The sequence below is a fragment of the Aquarana catesbeiana genome, linkage group LG06 (genome assembly GCF_042186555.1).
Source record: "Aquarana catesbeiana isolate 2022-GZ linkage group LG06, ASM4218655v1, whole genome shotgun sequence".
In the NCBI taxonomy this organism is placed as follows: domain Eukaryota; kingdom Metazoa; phylum Chordata; class Amphibia; order Anura; family Ranidae; genus Aquarana; species Aquarana catesbeiana.
In genome coordinates this window covers 286,376,038-286,400,864 of record NC_133329.1, presented here as the reverse complement: position 1 = coordinate 286,400,864, position 24,827 = coordinate 286,376,038, and the positions used below count along the sequence as shown (strand labels likewise).

The following is a 24,827-nucleotide window of genomic DNA, read 5'->3' as shown; positions in this document are numbered from 1 at the left end:
TTTATGTGAACCAATTTTCCTTGACATTTTTATTTTCTTCTTGATAGGGAACTCTTAACATAAGTACCCCATGTTGTTCTCTGCTTTTATTGTTGAAGTTATGTATTTTAAGTACCCCCCCATTGAGTATAAATTAGCCTTATGGATTTTAAATTGACTGAAACCCCTGGGACTTACAATGAAAAGACATTTGCAAAGAAATTTCAGTAGGATACTTTAAGAATGACCAAGCCTTAGCCCTAGGTGAATTAATCAAATAACTGTTCAAAAGTTCTTACAGAATTGTACATACCTAACCAATGTAACTGTGTTCTACTATTCAGAACATTAATAAATGACATTTCAATTCATTGGTATGAGACTTAATAGAAAACATTGATCTCGCTTACTCTAATTATTGTTCTGGGTCAACTCCCCGTTAAGTAAAAATTAGCCTTATGGATTTTAAGTTGACTGGCACCCCTGAGACTCACAGTGATTAGACATTTATAAAAAAGATTGCAGCAAAACACTTTAAGGATGACTAATTTTAGCTCTAGCTGAATGTGTAAAATGACTGTTTAACAGTTCTTGCATAAGTTAGCCAATGGAACTGTTTTACTCTCAAACCATTAATTAACAACATTTAATTTCATTGGTATGATTCTCAAAAGAAAATATTGATTTTGTGTACTCTATTATTGCGGTGGGTCACCCTCTATAATATCTAAGGGCACTGATGTATTTCTTTATTGCTATTTTAAATAGATTATTGAACAGAATCCCTACAGTTATCTATTGATACCATGTTCCCCATTTTTCTGTCCAATAAATGTAATATATATTTTACAGTATCCCAATGTGTTATTTTTGGTTGAGGGGTTTAAGTGTAGGTTTCAACACTGGTTCAAAGGTTAAACCTTCATCAATCTCATAAATGTTCTGGTTTACAGGGGATGTTCTTGATTTATGGTGGATTTTTATGAGAATGAGAGGGCATTTAAAATGATTTTTCAAAGCAAATACCAGTTATTGTGAACATTTGATACAAATGGTGCAAATAGCAGTATGAATATTTATACAGGATCAGGACCCTGAAGGCTGCTGGGAGTCTGTGTAAATACTCGGGGACACTGAGCTTCTGGGTGTTTTCCTGCAGAGGATCAGTCCAGCCTGGAGGGATTGATGCCCTCCAGGACAATGCTGCTATGTGCATGCTGTTTGTGAGGCCTCAAGTGGGTGACCTGAAGGCCTGGATGCTGAAGTTACAGAGAGCTGACTGAGTGGCTGTCTGCTGAAGATCTAGTGTGGTATCACTGGGGAAAGGAGTCGCTTGAAAGTTGGAAGAAGGCAACCAGCTGTCCCTGGACATTGTGTGAGTACAGACTGCTGAGAGAGATATTAGAAACTTTTAGGCTGCTGTCTCCCCTCTTGTGCTAAAGAGTCAGCTGTGTGTTTGTCTAAAGGGGGCATTGGCTGGTGCCCTGAAGAGCTCAGTCTATCTGATTCTATGTGAAGGGACTCTGCTCTAAAGAAGGAAGTCTGCATTTAACTATTTCCACTACAAAGTAAAGTCCACAGTTGGCTATAAGCAAGGACTTCTGCTTCAGCTTTTTTAAGAAAGGAGTTTATTGTCTGTAGTCTATACATAGTTCTGTTTTTGGAGTATCCCACTTAAATTCCTTAACCCTATCCCAGTTACTCACAAAAAATTAAAACAACAAAAGAACACCCTTATACTAGTTTTTGAAAAGCAGAGTGTCTGTGAGCGTGTTCGGGGCAATCCACTTTGAAAGGACTTGGGCAAATTGCCAGCGGTTCTTTTGGGAGTGATACAATAATTTAAATAAATGGAATTTTTCAGTGGAGGAAAGTGGAGGAGTGAGTGGACTGCTGTCAGGAACTTCTGGAACATTAGACCTGAAAGAATTAACTCCCACAGCGTTCAGAAATGTGAAGAGGATTGGGCATCTCATGCCTGCAAGAGGTGGGGCATTCTTCATGACAGTTAAAGTAGGTGTAAACCCAATTCATGAAATTTGAGCTGGGCACATATATCTGTAGTGTTTTCTTATCCCTCTCCAAAGCACTGAGTCTTGTGTGTTATTTCTGTCTTGTAGCTCTGTTAACAGCCTGATAACTTCTGACAAGTTCTCCGAGATGGGAGATAAAAGCAGCCTAATGTTTGTCTTGGGAGGTTGCTATAAATAGATTAGCAGAGTGCTGCTCGATTCAGAGCAGAGCTCTGCACATTACTCCCTTCCTTTGCCAATGAGGAGAGGGGGTGTGTGCCTTTCCTCCAATCAGCTGTCTTGGCTGTATGCCAACAATCCACTCCCAGTGTTGAACAGGAAAAGAAAATCTGTAACACGATGCACATTTTATAAAGAATATATAAAGATGAAGACACCAGATATACATGTAAAACTTATGTAGGGAGATTTGTTTCATCCCTGTGTATCATCTGAGGCTGTTCTCTTCACTGGGTGTATGTGGGGGTTTACATCTGCCATATGTGGCCAGCCCTCGCTTCGGCAGGACATATACTAAAATTTGAATGATACAGAGAAGATGAGCATGGCCCCTGCACAAGGATGACATGCAAATTTATGAAGCGTTCCATATTTTTCTTTTAGCATTTGGTGCTGATGTCACAATTGATATTGTTGATATTATTGAGATTATTTTTGTTAAAAGAATGTCTATGTGGATGGTGCCATTAACTAGCTGTGAACCCCCGCTCATTGGACTTAACTGTATCATGGTTGCACTTAAGTTGTTAATTTCTGTTTGTGTAACTTTCTGTTATGCTTTATTCACTCAATAAATGTGATTTATTGGAAACAAATTTATGTGGCCTATAGCAGTAGGTAAGAAAGATTTTTAGGCTAAGAAAATAAAAAAGGTGCACTGTCTCTTTAAATCTTCAAATAAAGTGCCAAATGTGCTTAAATATCATAAACCAACTAACATCTGATAAATCATAAAATGTTTATTGTGCAATAACTAATCAGCCAAATAAAGTGCTATGTGCAATAACTCATATATCAGTAAAGTGTTCTTGTGCCTGTCATTTGATATAACATACAAACGTCATAAATGTCCATAAATAAGAACAAAAAGTCCATCCAATGCCATTCCACTGTTGCTGTGAAGGGTTGCCAAGGACAACACCTCCGAGTGAAGGATCACCACCACCAACAGAGAGCGCTTACCAAAAATTTAACCTCCACATTTTAAGAGGTTATCACAGTTTAGTTCTCCACTAATCCGTGGGACAGCAGTCAAATCACTCCTTCCTCAGCTGAAGGCTGCAGTCTGGAGAGCAGGGAGTGGGAGCCTGACTGAGCTCACTCCACATTCAGAGTCAAGGCACTGCAGTTCTCCCTCACTCCTGGGTTACCACCACACTGGACATTACAGTATCACTGGAACTTTCCTTGTGGCTGAGACTGTGGAGAGTGGAGGTGATTTGGTGCCATCCAATGATTGGCACTGTGCTGAGGATTAGTGGAGAACTATGTATTAACCTTTTATAATGTGGGGGTTACCGTTTTGGTAAGCGCTCTCTGTTGGTGGTGGTGATCCTTCACTCAGAGGTGTTGTCCTTGGTAACCCTTCACGGCAATAGTGGGATGGAATTAGATAGTAATCAATGAATAAGTATTTTATTATTTATTAGTTGTTAGTTGGTTCATAAATATGTAAGCACATTTGCCACTTTAATGATAATGAGACAGCGCACCTTTTTTGTTTTCTTAGTTCACACATATCTGATATAATGATAGCTGCAGTCTTGCTTGTTGCATGACACTGAGAGCAGGTTAATTTTGTTTTCTTTGTAGGAAAAAATAGTTACCTACGCTCAGCTTTAAACAAATCAACCATACTAATTTCTTTTATATTTGGTAACACTAAATACAGTGATTTCCTGCAGCGTTTCTATAACGTAATTTATTTTTAGTCATAACACTTTGTTCAGATCCAAGCATGGGAAACCAGGGAATAAAATAATTCAGTTTTCCAAGTGCAGTTTCAGTGCACTGATATTGTCTTAAGAGGTTGCATTTCACTGCAGGTTCAGGTGAGGGTCCGGGTTGGGTGTTTTGTCTGGTGTACTAGCTTTTTCTAGGCAGCTTTTCAAAAAAACAAAGACAGTGGCTTGATTCTAGTGGCTAAAGATATAGTACTTATGTTCATAAGTTCTTAAAGATGCTCAACAGAATGAGATCTTGATATAAGCATTTGTAAGCCCTGATGAAGTGGGCCTCTTAAAAACCCACCAGGTGTGTAGGCTTTTACACAACGGAGAATGTACTTCAGCATCAACATTAGTGAAAGTGAGTTCATTCCAGAACAGTTTCCACTATGGCTTATTCTAAGGTTATATTGTGTATTTTTTTTTTTTTTACAAATGTACTTGACTTTACAATGATGTAAATATATATTTTCACAGGAGATTGCACTGTACCAGAAACTACATCCACATGCATCTGTTTGTTTCCTTTATGATGAGAGCTGCCAGTATCTTCATCAAGGACAAAGTGGTTCATACTCATATAGGAGTAAAGGAATTAGATGCAATGCTCATGGGTGACCTTAGAAGCATTATGGTTGCTCCTGTTCTGGATAAATCACAATATGTAAGTCAATGACAAATTTTAATGGTTTCTATATCTTCACACATATGCGTAAAGCCTAACTCCAGTCAAAACATTCCATTTATTTTGGATAGAGCAGAGAAGGGTTACATTTCAGGACAGAAAGGGAACATATTTTTAGTAGAATGAGAAGCTACACTTACCAGCTAGCCAGCAAAAGACAATACAAAAAACAAAACAAATAAAAACTACACAGGCTACCAATTTGCATTAAAACAGAGATTTTGGCTGCACACATTTGCAAATTTATGTGGAAGCCAGACTGCCCCTCTGCCGGTGGGCAAGGACACACTGGAAGCTCAGCACAACTCAGTGGCAGTTGAAGGCCTCCAGTCTCCCCATGCAAAATTGTGAAACAACTCCAATCTATTTTTTTTGTTTGTCTCAAATAATAGTTTATTGGGTAAAGGAAACAGAATACAGTATAGAGTAATACACAATAATAAAGTTTATTTATAGTCAAAGTTTAAAATCAATATATTTTTCACATTAAATGTCAATTATTTCTAGCCTACTCCTTTTAGCCTGAATTATCCTGAAGTCTGTAAACGTGAGGAATTCCACACATTTACTTCCTTGACTTCTGTGACAAGTATTCACTATGTCTTGTTTGTATGCACTGCTGTGTCACAAAATTCACAAATCCCAAACTCTGAACTATAGAGGTGCTGTGAAGAACTGTTTCAAGAGGGGAAGTCAGTACAGGAATGACTGCTTGCGGGCAGAAAAGTACCATGGGATATGTAGTCCTTAGAAAACAAATGTGAACATCAAGGAAGAAGCTTCATAGCATACAGGGAATCCAGAAAGATGTTGAAAGAGAAGGCCAGCAGATAGGCAGCGCTCACCACATGAAAGGGGATTTTTCACATAAGCTTATATTGGATTGTCAATAGACATACGCACTGCTGAAAAATGTGTTTGTTTTCATTTTGGTTTCATTTGTCCGAAAAATCCGGAAAGTCGTAAATTCATAAATTCAAAATCTGTAAATTTGTAAATCCAAAAATCCGCAATCCGGAAATTCAAAATTTCGGAAGTTCGAAAATTCGTGAATTTGTAAATTCGAAATCCGTAAAGTCGTAATTTATACATTCGAAAATTTGAAAATCCAAAATACGGATATTCAAAATAATAACTAACTAACTAATAACTATTAAATTATAGGTATTGGAATTTCCTTTCTAATTTGGCTATTCGTGAATGTAACAAATACAAATTTATACAAAGTTACGAATTATCTGAAAATAACAAATGTAGCATCTAAACAAATGGAACGGAACAAATTATTAATAATAATAATAATAATAATAATAAAACGTTTTTAGTATTATTGTTTATTATTATTAATTCATTACGTTCCATTCGTTTAGATACGACATTCGTTATTTTGGAAAATTTGTAACTTCAGATAAATTTGTATTCATTACGTTCCCTAACAGACAAATTTGAAAGGAAATTCCAATAGCTATAATTTATTAGTTAGTGATAGTTAAGTTATTGTTAGTTATTATTATAGATTTTCGAATTTTCGTAGTTCCGAATTTTCAGATTTTCGAATTTTAGAAAATCCTTAAAAAAATGTGATAAATTCGGAATTTTCGAATATTCTAATTTACGAATATTCTGAAAAATTTGTTAAACTGGTTTTCGGTAATTCAGATATTTACGAATTTGTTGAAATTCGTTAAACAAATTCAGAACGAAACAAATTTCACATGTCTAATTGTCAATAGTAACTCTTGTTTGTTTTGCTATTACAATGCTGATCTTATGAAATGAAAGTGCATGCTGGGACCATAGAACTTATTAAGTATAAGTGATTACAGAGCAGTCCTAAACGGGACAACAAGCAGTCTACTACAAGATAGTGATGTAATCATCGCAGTATCCCAGCTGAATATACATCTTTTCGGAAAGGAGAGGAGAAAGTGGGAGGTCAAAGCTGAGGCAATAGCCATGGCCCCAGCAAGCATGCCATAGGAGAATGAAAATTAAGAAAGGTGAGAAAGGTCCCCAGTTAAATGCATGAAAATATTTCATGCACTCAGAAACTTGAAATGTTGTCAGATCTTGCAGGGCATCCCCTATGTGCATAAACCAGTATATTATAAGGTAAGGCATTATTTAGGTGCTTCATCTATTGGGATGGCATAGGGCAGGTAACATGGCACCTCATGGCAAAGAACTCTGAGGATCTGAAAAGAAGAATTGTTGCTCTACATAAAGATTGCCTAAGCTATAAGAAGATTGCCAAGACCCTGAAACTGAGCTGCAGCATGTTGGCCAAGACCATACAGCAGTTTAACAGGACAGGTTCCACTCAGAACAGACCTCGCCATGGTCGACCAAAGAAGTTGAGTGCACATACTCAGCGTCATATCCAGAGGTTGTCTTTGGGAAATAGATGTATGAGTGCTGCCAGCATTGCTGCAGAGGTTGAAGGGGTGGGGGTCAGCCTGTCAGTGCTCAGACCATACGCCACACGCTGCATCAAATTGGTCTGCATGGCTGTCATCCCAGAAGGAAGCCTCTTCTAAAGATGATGCATAAGAAAGCCCACAAACAGTTTGCTGAAGACAAGCAGACTATGGACATGGATTACTGGAACCATCAACCAGGTGAGAAGTACAAAAGACAAGTGTGTCTTGCCTACAGTCAAGCATGGTGGTGGGAGTGTCAGGGTCTGGGGCTGCATGAGTGCTGCCAGCACTGGGGAGATTCAGTTTATTGAGGTAACCATGAATGTCAACATGTACTGTGACATACTGAAGCAGAGCACGATTCCCTGCCTTCGGAGCCTGGGCCACAGGGCAGTATTCCAACATAACTGCCCCAAACACACCTCCAAGAAGACCACTGCCTTGCTAAAGAAGCTGAGGGTAAAGGGGATAATCTGGCCAAGCATGTTTCCAGGCCTAAACCCTGGCCAGGCATTTTTGAGCATCTGCAGGGCATTCTCAAATGGAAGGTGGAGGAGCGCAAGGTCTCTAACATCCACCAGATCCGTGATGTCGTCATGGAGGAGTGGAAAAGGACTCCAGTGGCAACCTGTGAAGCTCTGATGAACTCCATGCCCAAGAGGGTTAATGCAGTGCTGGAAAATAATGGTGGCCACACAATATTGACACTTTTGTCCCAGTTTGGACATTTTCACTTGGGTGTATTCACTTTTGTTGCCAGTGGTTTAGACATTAATGCAGTGTGTTGAGTTATTTTGAGGGAACAGCAAATTTACACTGTTATACAAGCTGTACACTCACTACTTTACATTGTAGCAAAGTGTCATTTCTTCAGTGTTGTCATATGAAAAGATATAATAAAATATATACAAAAATGTGGGGGTGTACTCACTTTTGTGAGATACTGTGTGTGTACAATATATATATATATACACATACTGTATATGCTTCCACACTTCTCTTATAAGCAGAGCCCCATCAGTGGGAGATGAGACTCTCGGAGCCAAGGTGGTCTTAAAAGCATCATGAGCTCAACATGCAGAGTGCAGTGGCAAGTACTATGCAATGTGCAGCCTAGAATGCAGAGTGCAAGGTTCAGGAATATGTAATTTACATCCCACCATACATTGTGCAGCACTCAGGAGTTCATTCCAGCATAAGTGAATATGTAACATTCAACATTAAGGGGTAAGTAACATATAACACAGCATACAGAGAACGGCACTCAGAAGTATATAGTGTGCACCATACATTATGAAATCCCCACTGCTGCATAATGCATTACAAACTCTTGATCTCTGAACTCTATGCACTGTGCTGCCCTCCTCCCCCCTACCGCCACCCAGCTTAAATCTTCCACAGTAAAAACCTTTTCTCAGCAAACCCCCTAAAAAAGCAACCCTCCTATTCAACTTTTGCACCCCCTATCCAAAGCTCATCTCATGCAGTGAAAACAAACATTACAGGTGGCCTCTTCACCAGGCAAAAGATGGCACAGAGTGTGCAGATCACCATGCAGTGATCCCACCATATACAGTAAAACGCTGCACTCGGGACAGCTACCTATCTGTCACATTCTTGTCCTGACCCTAACGTAAATTCTATGTTTTATGTACATTTCTTCATCATGTTCTATGCATTGGGGTGAACAACATGTTCATTGTGGATAGTGTGGGATTTGTGTATTTGTTTATATTTTGTGTGGGCATGGTAGGAGTGCACAGTCCCTGTATTAAACATACAACCTTTTGGGCTGATCCAGGTGCTATATAGTAAGCTTGAAGTGAGAACAACGGGCATCATGAGGAATCATACTTTTTGGCTGAACATTTTGCTTTGTGAGTAAGAGCACTTTCACACTGAGGAGCTTTACAGGCGCTACAGCGCTAAAAATAGCACCTGCATAGCACCTGTAAAGAGCCTCTCCCATGTCTCCAGTGTAAAAGCCCGAGGGCTGTTACACTGGAGCGGTGCACTTGCAGGACGGTACAAAAAGTCCTGCAAGCCGCATCTTTGCAGCGCTATAGGAGAGGTGTATTCACCACTCCTAAAGCGCACCTTCTCATTGAAAACAATGGGGCAGCGCCTCTAAACCGCCGGCATAGCGGTTTTAGCACTCTTTCGGCCACTGGGGGGGGTTAAGACTGCTAGCGGCCAAATAGCACCACTAAAACAACGCTAAAGTGGCGCTAAATATAGCGCCACTTAACCGCCGATGCCCACAAGCCCCAGTTTGAAAGTAGCCTGACATTTTGTGGTTGGGTGTGACACTGGGCTATTAAATTACTAGAGGATAGCATAAGCACATTTAAAAAAGAATCAGTTAACTGATAGTATATTATATTTATCTATCATATTTATCTTTTTACATGCTTTTTATTTTTTTCCATTTAGTACAGTCAAAGATAAAAAAATATCTCTGGATTTCTTTGTAGGTTGGATGTAAAATTTCTGTTGTACTGTTCATCTATTTCTTGGCAACCAATTACTACTGGATACTCGTTGAAGGACTTTATCTGCACAGCTTGATATTTGTAGCATTCTTTTCAGACACTAAATACTTATGGGGCTTCACGCTCATAGGATGGGGTAAGTCAACTTTCTTTTTATTCATATGACAAAATCAATACAGTTCAGTGCAGAAGGTCACAGTAATTGAACCATTTTGCAGCCAAAATAACTTATCACTGACAAGAGCTGCAGTGTACAAGGTGTCTTTTTTTCAATTCTGACCCAAACTATTGCCAACTGTGCATGCTTCTGATGCTGCTGGCTGCAGTTATGGAATTAAGTCTGTTTGTATCTATAGTTTGTGTATCAATTACTCTGTTTGAAATTCTCATACTACTATTTGAAATGCTATGTAACTGCAAATGTAATTGTTTTTGATGATGTGGCTCAAAGGAGTTATTTCATATGTAGGCTGTTGAATGACATTCTAAACTTTACCATGATGTGTATATTGGATGAGAAGTAATTTTCCTGCCTATATTTTCTATGCCTATGTGTCTTGTCACATTTTATATTTGATGTTGACATTTTTAAAATCCCATGCTGGGTGCATCATGTTGGGAATCATTGTATTTTATTGTGAGTTTTCTGGAATCCAAAGAAAGCAATTTCAACATATATTATTTCCCTTTCCCTGTCACTTGCTACATTTTTCTTTATAAGAAACAATTAAGAGATAATTATCATGATAGGAACTTTGGAAAGGGATTTTAGGCATTTTTGAAGAAGTAACTCACAATCCTGAAACAAGCGATATAAGGGAGTACAGTGCGTTTTTGTTTTTTTTTCTTTTAGAAGTGCAGCCAATTGTGTAACCAACTTTAATACAACAAGGGGATATTAAAGTATAACTGAAGGCAAAACTTTTTTTTTTTTTTTGTAGTTATGGATAGAGGGGAGAGGGATTAGAACACCTGTCAGTTTTTATTGCTGTCTGTGCCCCTGTTAAGGAGATTCATCCTCTCTATTTGTCCTGTTTACCATTATCATTGAAAGTGAAAGTAAAAGAAAATCTCAAATTTTGTGTTGTCTCTAGAAGTGTAATAGTGGGGAAATCTTCCAATGGGGACACTAGTTCTGATGCCCTGTGGGTCCCCAAGGGATTACCTTATTGGCTGGGATTTCTTCTCACTTGCTGTTTGGCTATGGGACAGGAAGTGAAGGGAAATCTCTGAAATGTGACACATTTTGATGTCTGGAAAAAAATTGGAGAGTTTATAATCCTCCTTTACTCTATCCAAAATGAAAAAAAAGTTTTGCCTATAGTTCTACTTTAAATAGGAATTAGGAAAATTGTGTTTCCTGAGATTGCAGGAAGTATCCTTATTAAAGACAAAGTTCGCCCCAGAAAGCAAGTAATTGTGCTGCAAGTTTGAAAATGACTTGCTAAACTCTTGCTACACTTGCCAGGCTTTACAAGTTTGTTTCACAGTTGCAGCAAGTCTGCATTGCATGACTCCAGATCAACTTTCTTTGCAAACATTCTGCAAGTCTGCTACAAGTTCTGGTTCAGTTATGTTGTGTAATGGTTATCCCACCACAGGGGGCACTTTGGCTGAATTTTCATCATTGCTCCCTGCTGTGTAAGGTTTTTCTTTAATTGTGCTGGGGCGTGGTGTGCAGAGAGGTGAGTGGTATCCATGAAATCTGATATGGAGTTCAGGGAGGTAGAAATCAAGGAGTGACTAACCCTAATATCCCATTGGTGGAGCACAATTTGGAATATTTTATTTTCCCTTGTTTATATGCTAGCAGCTCACCTTAAATAAGGACCACACCAGGTCTAGTGGCACTTTTAGGAGAGGAGAGTGGAGTGGAATGTGATTTTCTTCTATAAAGGATCCATATATTAAAGCCTTGTCAGACCAGCTGTGGATTTCGATGCAGGAGAGGAGAGTGGAACATGAACTGCCATTAAGGATTTGTATACCAAAGCGCCACTAGACCTGTTGTGGTCTTTGTTTAAGGTGACCTGCTAGGGTACACTCCTGGTGGATGCCTGGATGGTGGGAACAATTGTGTTCACAACTTTTAACAACTGTGTTTTGAGCACGTGATCTTCACATCTCATCACTGTTTTTGAGCACGTGATCTTCACATCTCATCACTTTTTGATACATTTTATTATTTGGGATTTATTGTATTGTTTTTTTTTATGTAAAAACAGATGAATACCAACTTTTGATTCAAGCACTTTTATCACTGTTTCACAGATTTTTTTTAAAATTAGGGATAGTCATTTATGCATATTTGTCTTTCTTTTTCATACATCATGGGACACAGAGCTGGGCTACCATCCATTACCTTCTGGGTTATACGCCATCTCTAGTTGGATGGACACTGGTAGACAAAGTCTTAGACAAGAAGTGATTCCCTATATAACCCCTCCCATACAGGAAGTTAATCGTTTTTTTTACCAGTGTTTGCAAGTTGGATGGGCACGTTTGTTTGAGCTCTCTGAGCTTCATGTTTCTAGTCCCACAAATGGTTCTTAAATGAATCAAGGAATTGACAGATCAGATCTATTTGACACAGGCTCTATATGCTTAGATAAATGGTACCCGAGCCTCGCAAAGAAGACACAAGATCCTGCAAGGTTTTGCCTATAATGCAACCTCCGGGTGCTGGACCCTGTGTAGTAGAATCCCTGGACACCACAGAGCACAGGCTTTCCTGCAGGGTGCTGTACAGGTCCAAGGGAGTGGACCCTAAACATGAAAAGGGTACCCAGTCCTTAAAGGTCCTCAAGTTAAAGGAACCCGCCATGACTGGTGAAGATTGGGCTCTTAGTTTCTAAGCTGCCCTGCGCCTGGACGGGTAAGTGAAACCCCCTTATTTACTTATTGTGGGGTGTCCCAGTGATTGTAACAGTCAGTCAAGCTAGCTAGAGGCTGGACACCTGTGTGCGATGACCACACGGGGGAGTTGTGGGCTAGCTGTGGGTGTTTGCAAAGAGTACCTTATTGCTTGTGTCTGGCTGTTTTTTACCTGAATGATGGCGCACATGCATTTGCAAAAGTCAACGTTGCTGTCCTCAGCAGTTTGTTTGGAGCAGCCCTCCTTTTTAAGGGGACGCCTCCACTCTATCGGGTAGGGGGAAGGCTGCTGCACTTTGTGGACATTTGGAGAACAGTGGTTCATGACGAGTGTGTCACCTCGACTATATCCCGCAGTTACAAGCTGGAATTACGGGGGGTTCCCCCTCAGAGGTTTCTAAGATCCAGCTTTCCCTCGGATCCTCTAGAAAGAAACCTACTGTTTCAGGCACTACATCATTTAGTGCATCAAGGAGTGATTATTAGACATGTGCATTCGTTTTCGTCCAAATGCATTTTCGTCTGAATTTCAGGTATTTTCGTTATCGTTTTAACAAATGATAACGAAAGTGCCGATTCCGAAAGACGAAAGATCCAACATAAACAAATGCTTTATTTTCGTTTTCGTTGCTACAACAGTTCGATATAGATAGGAGATTCGACATGGTGATGACAATAACAATCTGTGTCCATCAAACCTGTGGTCGAATGTGCCTAACCATAACTCTATTAGTCCAAGATTATTCTACATAGAGAGAAAAGATTTCACATAGAGAGAAAAGATTTGACGTAGGGGAGAAAGATTCGACGTAGGGGAGAAAGATTTGACGTAGGGGAGAAAAGATTTGACGTAGGGGAGAAAAGATAAATAAAAATAATGATGATGATGAATGTTATTGGCTGATTGTAACCAAAGAGGAGGAGCAGTAAAATAGCTAGAACTAAGTACACATGTACTTTGGCTTATGGTGTCTGTTGAAAGTTCTAAGAAGATTCGATGGAGCAGGTAAACTATACAGCGTCGTACAGTTTAGCTGCTCCGTCGAATCTTCTTTAAACATTCGACAGACACCATAAGCTTTCAATGACAGATTCAACCTTAATTTGGATTTTCGGACGAATGCAATTTTTAACGAAAAACGAAGTAAATAAAAACGAATTTCAGGAGTAACTAAATAAATTTATTTTTCAGACGAAAACGAAATTCCGAAACTAAATATTTCAGTGTGCACATGTCTAGTGATTATACAAGTTCCTGTATCTGAAAGAGGCGCAGGGTTTCATTCGAACCTGTTTACGGTTCAAAAACCAAACGGAGACACAAGACCCATTTTGAATCTAAGATCCCTGAACCAGTATCTACTAATCCAGTCCTTTCGGATGTAGTCCGTCCGCTGAGTAGTAGCCTCACTCCAGATGGAAGACATTCTAGCCTCCATCGATAAAAAAGGACGCGTATTTACAATTTACACGTACCTATTTTTCCACCTCATCAGAGGTTCCTGCGATTTGCAGTAGAGGAACGTAATTTTCAGTTTGTGGCTCTGCCCTTGGGACTTGCCACAGCTCCCTGGGTGTTCACAAAGGTCCTAGCACCAGTACTGGGTCTTTTAAGGGCCCAATGGATCTTGGTGCTCAGGTATCTGGACGACCTCCTGCTCAGAGATCACTCGCTACAGATGCTTGAACAGAGCATAGCTTGCACACTGCGGTGTTTGGAAAGCTTATGCTGGGTCATAAATACTGAAAAGTCAGCCTTGAGACCAGCTCAAAGTCTGAAGTATTTAGGTCTGATCCTAGATACAGTCCAAGCAAGGGTATTTTTGCCACTCGTAAAGATTTGTGCCCTGAAGGATCAGGTGCGTCAGATAAGGGGCACCAGACAACCCTCCATTCGGCTCTGTATGAGTCTTCTAGGCAGGATGGTATCCTCCTTCGAGGCATTGCCCTATGCCCAATTCCATTCTAGGCCTATGCAACAAGACATCTTGTTGGCTTGGAACAGGAGAGGACAAGCCCTGCATTATCCAATGTTCTTATCTCCTTAGGCACGCTTAAGCCTAAGCTGGTGGTTGCAGGATCAGAACCTGCGAAAAGGAGTACTGACCACAGATGCCAGTCTCTCAGGCTGGGGAGCGGCCCTAGAGGGGCTCACAGCTCAGGGTAGGTGGTCAGGGACAGAACAGAACCTGCCTATCAACATCCTGGAGTTATGGGCAGTACGTCTGGCTCTATGGTCCTGTACAGTGAAGCTTCAGGACTGCCCTAATAGGTTCAGTCCGACAATGCCATTGCAGTGGCCTAAATAAACCACTAAGGCAGTACCAGGAGTCGTTCAGCTCTGAAGGAGGTGAACCACATACTAGCCTGGGCAAAGGGACATGTGCCGATTCTATCGGCAGTCCATATTCCGGGGGTAGAGAAATGGAAGGCAGATTATCTCAGCTGCCAGCAGATCTGCCCAGGGATGGTCCCTACACCCAGAGGTGTTCCAGGAAGTTTTCCAGCATTGGGGACGGCCAGAGGTTGACCTATTGGCATCCAGGTTCAACAACAAGCTACAGCAGTTTGTGTTCCAAACAAGGGATCCTCTGGAAATCGGAGCAGATGCTCTAGTAGTTCCTTGGAGCCAGTACTACCTGGTTTATGCTTTCCCCCAATCCCTCTCCTTTCACATTTGTTGCGCAGGATTCGGAGAGAGGGGGTTCCAGTCATTCTGGTGGCACCAGCCTGGCCCAGAAGGCCCTGGTTCCCGGAGATTGTGAGATTGGCAATAGACGGGCCATGGACGCTTCCACGCCATGCCAATCTACTGTCTCAAGGTCCTATATTCCACCCCAATTTAGAGTCTCTAAATTTGACGGCATGGCTATTGAAGCCAGGGTGTTGGAGGACCGTGGCATCTCGGACCAGTGGTGTCTACTCTAGTGAATGCTAGAAAAGCTGTCTCTAGGAAGATCTATCATAAGGTCTGGAAGACTTATATTGTTTGGCGTGAAGCCAGAAAATGGCATCCTCGGAAATACATGATTGGGAGAATTCTCTCTTTTCTACAGTCAGCTGTGGAAATCAAATTGGCTTTGAGTGCAATCAGAGGTCAGATTTCAGCCCTGTCAGTATTCTTCCAAAGGCCTTTAGCCTCCCATTTGCTGGTCCAAACCTTTATGAAGGGGGCAACTCGTTTATTTCCCCCCATTAGGTCACCTATGTGTCCTTGAGACTTGAACTTGGTGCTATCTGTGTTACAGAAACAACCATTTGAGCCAATCAAGGAAATTCCATTAGACTTGCTGTCACGCAAGCTAGCTTTCCTGATGGCAGTCACCTCGGCTAGAAGGGTGTCTGAGTTGGCGACCCTTTCATGCAGGAAACCATACTTGATCCTTCACCACGACAGGGTCGTGTTAAGGCCTGTTCCATCCTTTTTGCCAAAAGTGGTGTCAACCTTTCATTTAAATCAGGACATTATTTTACCTTCTTTTTTCTCTCAGCCACATTTGGCGGCTTTCCTTGGACATTGTCTGGGCAGTCAAGGTTTATTTGTCTAGATCTGCGGAGATCAGAGGATCAGACGCCTTTTTTGTTTTACCAAAAGGACCCAAAAAGAGGCAGGCAGCTTTGAAAGCTTCCATTGCCAATTGGGTCTGTCAGTTGGTCATTCAGGCCTATGGTCTGAAACGTAAAGCTCCCCCCTTTTAGGGTGAGAGCTCATTCTACCAGGAGTGTAGGCTCAGATTTGTAAGGCTGCTACCTGGTGTTTAGTGCATACGTTCACAAAATTTTTTTTTTATTAATCAAGTTTTTATTGGTTTTCATCAAACAAGAATTAACATGTACAGAAGAACAATAAGAAATTGTTTATAAATGCAGTAGTGTGGACGCAGCTGCTTTGCTAACAAGAATAAACTGTAATGTTACATAAGGCTCCATTCACACTAGCGCGTTTTTTGATGCATTTTGCATTTTGCAGAAATGCACGGGAATTTTTTAACATGGGTTCCTATGGAACATGTTCACATCAATGCCTTTTTGTTTCTCTGCATTTTTGGAAAGGGTTGGGGACTTTTTTTCATGCAAAAAGCAGCGTTTTGCATGTAATGGATTTCAATGGACAAGCATCAAAAACGCAAGTGCACCGTTTTTGCAGCGTTTTTGATGTGTTTTTGATGCGTTTTTGCCGTTTTTTTTTTTTTTTTTTTTTTTTTTTAATTTTTTTAAAATTTTTTTTTTAGACTGTAAAAAAAACTGTAAAAAAAAAAAAAAAAACGCAAAACGCAAATCGCGGCAAAAATGCGGCAAAAACGCTGCTCAAAAACGTGGCAAGCATGAAAAAAAACCTCCAAAAACGCTCAAAAGCAACATGCATAGGTGTGAATCGAGCCTTAATGTTTATGTTTTGAGGAGTGTAAAAAAAAAAAAAGGTGCGATATTTGGTACAATTAATATGGGGACGTCAATGAGTGTTCTAATTGTCGACAGGTGTATAATTGTGTATGGTTAAAGATATAAGCAGATCTTTATAACTCTGTGGGTATCGTATTGTGGTTCGAGGAGGATGTTTTCAGCACCTTCGATAGCTTATGCAGACATGGCGTCCGGTGCAGGGGGTAACGGATAGAAATGGGATGTTTTGTATAAGAGGCTAGAGAGGTATTTAGAGGGGGGGAGTCTGATATGGTGGGTTATCGTGATATTATAGGGTTTAGTATTCAGGTTCATGGTTATGGGTGATTAGTGGGTTCGATTGGGGTGGGGAGGTAAAAAGGGGAAAAAAAAAAAAGGAAATTTGTAATGAGAGGGGGGGGTGGAAGCATGAATGGAGAGGATATGGTATATAGTGGGATGAGGAAACAGGGAGGTACCTTGGTCCTGCCACAGCCCTGTGAGGGTAATCATGTTATGTATTGTTTGTATACATTCGTAGTGGTGAAGTGTATCCAAGATGTCCATGTTTTGGTGAACTTTGGTTGAGTGTCATTGGACTGGTGGATGAGGTCTTCCATTACTTGTGTTTGATGTATACGATGGAGCCACTCCTTTATGGTAGGTGGTTCAGGGGAGCGCCATTTGGGTGGTATGCACATTCTTGCTGCGTTCACCAAATGCATGGCCAGAGAACAATGATATGCTGGTATATGAGAAGAGGAATGGTGTAGTAGGAACATTGCGGGATCAAAGTCTAGTGCATAAGTGGTGATTTGTGTGATTAGGGTGTGGACTTCTTTCCAGAAAGGTTGGATTTTGGAGCAAGTCCACCAGACATGTAGTAGTGAACCTGTGTCTGCTTTACATCTCCAGCATGTTTGGGGTATGGTTGGATTGAAGCGATGTAATAAGAGTGGTGTTCTATACCATCTGGAGAGTAGTTTGTATGCAGTTTCTTGGACTTGCACATTCATCGAACCTGATATGACTGATTTCTGATTGGGACTCTAAAACAAAGTTAATACTGCAGCTGCAGGAACAGATTCACAGGACTCAATCACTGTGTTTAAAATGTCCGTTCAGTGAAAAATTTATTATTACATGTTATTTTATACATAGATAAGAAAGGGGTGGTGTGAGATGTTATTAAAAAGTAACAAATAGCAATATGTTATTAAAAGCTAACAAATAGAAATATATTATTAAAAACTAGCGAATAGAACAATTGCAAAAGTTAAACCTTGAAAAGGGAGGGGGGAGTAGAGAGCGTTTAGTAGGAGAAGTGTCTGTGTGTTAGGTGAAGGTTACAGAACACATTTCAACAGTGAGAACAAAATGGATTCTCTTGTGCTTAAATGAACAGTACAATGAATGTCCATGTCATTTCCCCCCTTTTGTTTATTTGACACCATTCTTCTCCGCGTTACGTTCAGCAGATTGCTGGTAACTCCTGTTACATTGGCGCAGAGAGACGGCGTCCTGTTCAGCTCTCTCCTAGCTTTCTCACAATAATGGGTTCATCAGGGCTGGTGGTACATTTGTTGGTACAGCGGGTAGTCACACAGAGGCATAGCCTGATGAGGAAGTAAATAACAAACATGAGAAATAGAAACATCACAATGTAAGCGCCTAGTTTCTGTAACCATGTTGCTATGCCATATAAAAAATCACCAAAACCTCCTAAACCCTGAAAGGGGTTCCATCCATCTTTAGCAATATCTCTGGCCTTATTCTGTAGTTCTCTTATCTTAGCAAGATGCCCTTTAATAATGTCCTCATTATCAGAAATGTATATACAACAGTCAGTGTGAAATATCTTACACATCCCACCTTGAGCTGCAGTGAGATAATTTAGCGTTAATCTGTGCTCTAATACTACTTTTTTAAGCTGAGCCATTTATTCTGGTCCTGTTTAGATCAGTGAAATTGAGAGGCATTGCTATCATGGGTATTGTTCCTGTTTGGGGATGCAAATGAGAACACACCCAGCAGTTACTAGCGTTGCTATGGGTTGCATACAATTTTAACATTTGGATGAAAGGGTTATTTTTCCATGTCTCAGTTCTCACAAACAACAAAAAGAAAAGAAACATTATCATCTTTTTTTCAAAGGATATCATCACTTCAGGATTTTCTTGCAGTGACTGGCGTGAATCCAGGTGGGTTTTCCTTCCAACTTGACAGCAGAACCGGTTGTCAAAAGCACCAAATGTGGTCCGTCAAATTTTGGTTCTAGTGGCTTTCTGACGTGTCGCTTGACCACCACCCAGTCACCTGGTTGGATTCTGTGAATACCTGAAACAGAATCTGGGTCGGGGATAGATTTATAAACACCTTCATGTATTTTATTCAATGTTCTTTGCAAAATCTGAACATATTCTAACAGATTAGAGTGAGAAGCCTGCAACTGTTGGGGAAAATATAGCCCTGTTTTGGGTGGCCCTCCAAATAAAATCTCATAGGGGGACAGCCCATGTGGTTGTTTAGGGGTAGTTCTTACAGAATATAAGGCTAATGGCAAAGCTTCCACCCATCCTTTTCCTGTATCTGCTTTAATTTTTGCACATCTGTTTTTCAAAATTCCATTAAGTCTCTCAACTTTACCACTACTTTCTGGATGATAAGGTGTATGGAAAGCTTGCTGTATGTGAAGTGCTTCCATTACCTCTTTCATTACTTCCCCAGTAAAATGGGTTCCTCTGTCACTCTCAATAGTTTCAGGAACTCCATATCTACAAACTATTTCATTCAAAATTTTCTTTGCTGTTGTTTTTGCATTTGCTTTGGCTACTGGCCAGCTCTCGGGCCAACCTGAAAACATGTCAACACACACAAAAGCAAACTCATAGGTGCCTATTCTGGGCATCTGAATGTAGTCTATTTGAATTCTTTGGAAAGGGAAATCTGGCTTTGGAGAATGCCTTTGGGGAACATGAACAGGCCTCCCTGCATTGTACAGAGCACAAGTGAGACATGAAGCACAAAACCTGGCTGCAAATGCACTAAATCCAGGTGCTATCCAATAGCAGTCAGTAAGTGCCACCATCGCGCCCTTAGCAAGATGACTGACGCCATGTGCCAGCTGTGCTAAAACTGGGTACAAACTCCTGGGTAGACACCACCTGTTGTCAGCGCTCCACAGGCCCTACTGATTTTGGGTAGCATTACATTTGATCCACTTATCCTTCTCTTCATCAGGGGCCTGGTTCTGCAACTGAGTTAGAGTTTCTACATCCCACTGCTCTTGATGAGGGGAATCTGTCCCCGCTACCTGGGCGACCCCTACAGTGGATGTGACTCCAAATGCCATAAGGGCAGCATCCTTTGCCGCTTGGTCCGCTAAGGCATTTCCTCTGGCTGTCATGTCACTTCCCCTTGCATGCCCTTTTACCTTCAAGATGGCAACTTCTGCTGGTTTCTGAAAGGCCTCAAATAGCCGCTCTATGAGTTTTGCATGTCTCACTGGCTTCCCTGCACTAGTCAGAAAGTGCTGTGCTTTCCAGATAGGCCCAAAATCATTCCAAATGCATATCTGCTGTCAGTGTAGATGTTTCCCCTTTGATTCTCTAGGAGATGACATGCTTTGACTACAGCATACAACTCCGCTTCCTGTGCTGACATCTGGGGTTTCAATGCTTCCTGATGTAAAATGGTGTCTGTAGTGGTTACAGCAAACCCTGTGTGTGGCTGACCATCGTCAGTGTAAAATCTGGAACCATCTACGAATAAGTGTGTGTCACAATCTGATAAGGGCTCATCTTTTGCTGGTGTGACAGAGGCCCTTTCTACCTCCATAAGAGCCATACAATCATGAGAAAAACTCTCAGGTTCTACATCAGTACCATTTGTTGCATCTTCCTCATCAATTATAGGAAGAAGAGTAGCCGGATTTAAAGTAACACATCGTTTGATTGTTAAATTCGATGGAGCAAAAAGAGCAGACTGGTACTTGTCAAATCTACTGGCAGACACATGTCTAGTATTTACTTGATTCATGATTTCCTGTACTGCATGTGGCACATACAGGATCAGAGCAGAATCTAGTACAAGCTCCGTTACTTTGTCTAGCAGCAAAATGCAGGCTGCTATGGCTCGCATACAACTGGGGGAGCCTTTGATGACAGGGTCTAATGAGGCTGATACATACATCACAGGCCTCTGTTTGTCTCCATGTAGCTGGGTGAGTACACCTGCAGCAAATCCATTGACTTCATGACAGAACAACGAGAAAGTCTTAGTATAGTCAGGAAGTCCAATGGCGGGAGCTTCAGACAAAATTTTAATAAGCTCCTTCATCTGCAATTCATTGTCCCATGTGAGTTTGAAAGGGTTTCTAGTGGTAGCCTCATATAGAGGAGCCATAAGTTCTGATGCATTTGGAATCCAGTCCCTACAATATCCCACTAACCCCAGGAAGGCACGTAGTTGCCGGACATTTCTTGGCTTTTCAAAGTTTTGTAGAGTTTTAACTCGATCTGGGGTTAGGTGACGGATTCCATGTGAAATACAGTGACCCAGGAAGATCACTTTCTCTTGGCAGTATTGTAGCTTATCTTTGCTAACTTTGTTGTTACTGTTATAGAGAAACATGAGAAGGCTTACTGTTTCTCTGCTACAAATGTCCTTTGTATCAGAACAAATAAGCAAATCGTCTATGTACTGAAGCAAAACTGTGTTTGGGTGTGAGGGGGACCATTGGTCCAATACTTGCTTTAACGCAGTATTATATTCAGAGGGGCTACTCACACAGCCTTGGGGCAATCTTGTCCATGCTAACTTTTGGGCATCATGGGTAAATGAAAAAAGGTGCCAGCAATCTGGGTGCAGGGGCACCGAAAAGAAAGCATTTGCAAGATCAATCACTGTAAAGCAGGTGCTGGAGGCAGGTATTCCACTTAGTAAAGTGCGGGGGTTGGGCACGATCGGGGTATCTGCCTCTATTATATTGTTAATGGCTCTCAAATCATGCACCATGCGATATGTCACCTGCCCACCCTTCTTGTCTGGCTTCTTTGCAATTGGGAACAGGGGTGTATTGACCTGGGACTTAATTGGTACAACAACCCCTGCTGCTTTCAGTTGAGTGATTTGATCCTTTATCCCCTCAGTCTGAGCAATACTCAGTGGGTACTGTTTAATCTGTGGGAGATGGGCTCCTGGTTTAATTTTTATTATGACTGGGGTGCAATCCAGCAGACCTACATCATATTTGCTGGTGGCCCATAATTCAATGGGAATCACTTTCAATTCTGGTGGAAATGACAGAGTGGAGTCTTGGATTAAAAATACTCCACAGGCAGAATTTAAAACTTCTCCTGATAGACTACTGACCACTTGGACTCCTGTAGGAGTGTAGTCTATGTTTGCTAAAATTTGGTTCAAAATGTCAGCTCCCAAAAGATTGGTAGGAACTGTGTCTGAAACTAACACTTTAGTGACAATTTCTGTTTGCTGTCCTAGCCTGAGTTTAAGTGGCTTGGACTCAACCAAATCAGTAGAGGTCCCGGTTAGGCCAACACCAGAGATAACATTTGTAGATAATAATCCTGGAGGTAAGTCCTCTATATTAAAAACACTTCGGCTTGCACCAGTATCAATTAAACAGGTTAATTCTGTTTCTCCTCCAGGATAGGGGAGTTCTTGTAAAAATACTTTTACTCTGGCCTCGGGACCATTGTCTCCCCTATTTAACATGATTGATACTGGCATGCCATTTTCCTATGCCTGATCCACTGCTTTTGGCAGAGAACTGGGATCAGCATGAGGGGCCTCTAAGCTCTTTTCTAGTCTACGGTCAGGAAGATGGCAGAATTTGGCTATGTGTCCTTCCCCATCACAATTGTAGCATATAATTGGTCCCCGATTGCCATGATTTCTGAAATTGCCTTTGCCTCTTCCTCTTCCTTTTCCTCTCTGCTTCCCCATGTACATTACCTTGGGTTTGCTGTCTTTTTGGTTAATCCTGTTTTCTATGGACAACAGGATAGGCAGGACGTCTCGAATAGACATATTGCCTGCCTCAGGCCTTGCTGTGAACAACTTTTCTTTCAACTGGGGTATTAAACCATCAAGAAACCTTTGTTTCACCAGTTGTGTAGATGGACTTGCAGTTTCTCCCGCCTTCTCTTCCTCTATTTTAATGCCTGCTTCCTCAGCCATATCACTTAACCGCCTCCAATAAGCCCCTGCTGCTTCCTCTTTCCCTTGCTTAGCATTCATAAATTCAGCATGTCTGGTTTGTCCATATATTTGGGGCAATTTTTCCTTCAATTTCTCACAAACCTCCCGTCCACTAACCATCTTACCTAGATTTTTGACGTCTACACCACATTCTTTAAGTATATAGCCAGACATGTTGCTTCCCACTGCTTTAATAAGAAGCTGATGAATGTCAGTAGCAGAAGCCTCATATGCTTCCTGTGCAGCACTAAGTTTGTTTGCAAACCCAATTGGATTCTTTCTAGGATCTCCCAATCCCTCTAATATGGCTCTCATATCTTGGGGACTAAAAGGTACATGCCATTTAATTTGAGACTTACTGTCAACAGCATCACCTTCAAAAACTAATTGGGTTCTGACAGGATAAACTGCAACAGATTTCTCTATGCCAGGGGCAGAAGGGCTGGCATCTCCCTTCCTTCTCTCTTCATCTTGCTGCCACAATTTGGAAATTATGGTTTGCTCTGGAAGTTCAGACTCTATCTCTCTTTCTCTGGCCAAAGCCTTAAGTTCAGAGAGATCTAGGTTTGCATATGTGCCTTTTGATTTATGCCAATCATCTGTTTCTAGGATACGAGCCAAATCCCTCTTTGTAGGTTGATATGGGGCTGTTAAACCTCTGCTCTCTACTATATTGCATAGCTCATCTTTTGTGTGTTCCATGTAATCTAATTCTTTTGCTTTTGTGCGTGGTCCCCTTAAAGCCAAACTGGCAGCCACATAAGGTGGGGGGTCCTCCTCTACAGAGTCTTCTGGCTAAACGTAGTAAATTTGGGCAGTACTTTTATTAAATATCTCCGTCAAGCCAGTTTGATTTGCTACTTTAGCTTCTGTCTCCCATGTGCAAGCTATTCTCCACGTTCCTTCACTGCACAGTAGTGGGCCATAATCGTGCAGAAAAGTTTGCCATACTTTTAAATCAAAAGTCCCTTCAGATTTTAAAGGTTTAGCTGTTCCCTTTGTCCATTCTACCCATTTATCTAGGGGCTCAGTATAGGCAGAACCGTACCTTCGGTTCATATATTCTCTAGCGCTCATCTTGCGCTGGGCATTTTCTGAAGGCCTCTCTCCCTTCATTCCCTTAATTAATTTAATGCCCATAATGACTGGCCAGTCTTCTCTCTTCTCTACTTGTGCCTATACCCTCTTGCCTCTAAAACAAATAGTACAGCAAATCTGCAGATTTACAAGAATAGTCTCCACTTATCTACGTGGATAGAAGGGGTTTATGACAATAGACAAAACACTCATTAAGAGACCCTCCTCGTCTCTTCTCTTCTCTGTGAGTTTTATCTGACCCTACCATGCGCCTCTGACCCAGGTCGCCCACAAGGAGTCAACGCAGGGAACTGCAGAGGATTTTCCCTATCCACACACAGTCCAACCCGTGAAGGGGGACACAAACACATTCACACACACACGTTACCCAACCAGAAAGGTCCGAGAGTGGTCTGGTTTCCTTGAGAACCGACAGATAGGATACATAGGAAAAGGCAGAAATATAGCAAGCTTAAGGGCAGCTTACCTAGCCGGCATTTGAGGTCTGCGTTTCCCGATGATCCCGATCGAAGCGCGGTTCCTTCTGGAGACTCTGCCAAACTCCTGTTATGACTCGCCAAGACTGATATGACTGATTTCTGATTGGGACTCTAAAACAAAGTTAATACTGCAGCTGCAGGAACAGATTCACAGGACTCAATCACTGTGTTTAAAATGTCCGTTCAGTGAAAAATTTATTATTACATGTTATTTTA

At 41.1% G+C, this 24,827-nt stretch overlaps 1 protein-coding gene and 1 non-coding gene across 2 annotated transcripts in view; both read left to right on the top strand.

The window, feature by feature from the left end:
- Positions 1 to 24,827, top strand: part of PTH2R (parathyroid hormone 2 receptor) — a 1,009,699-nt gene that overhangs the window by 414,981 nt on the left and 569,891 nt on the right. The window contains exons 6-7 of the mRNA XM_073633425.1: positions 4,436 to 4,622; positions 9,538 to 9,691. Coding sequence (XP_073489526.1) covers positions 4,436 to 4,622; positions 9,538 to 9,691 — 341 coding nt within the window. The remainder of the gene's footprint in view (positions 1 to 4,435; positions 4,623 to 9,537; positions 9,692 to 24,827) is intronic.
- On the top strand, positions 2,502 to 2,608 carry LOC141101913 (U6 spliceosomal RNA). The gene has a single exon (XR_012235048.1). It is a non-coding gene; the product is annotated as a U6 spliceosomal RNA (small nuclear RNA).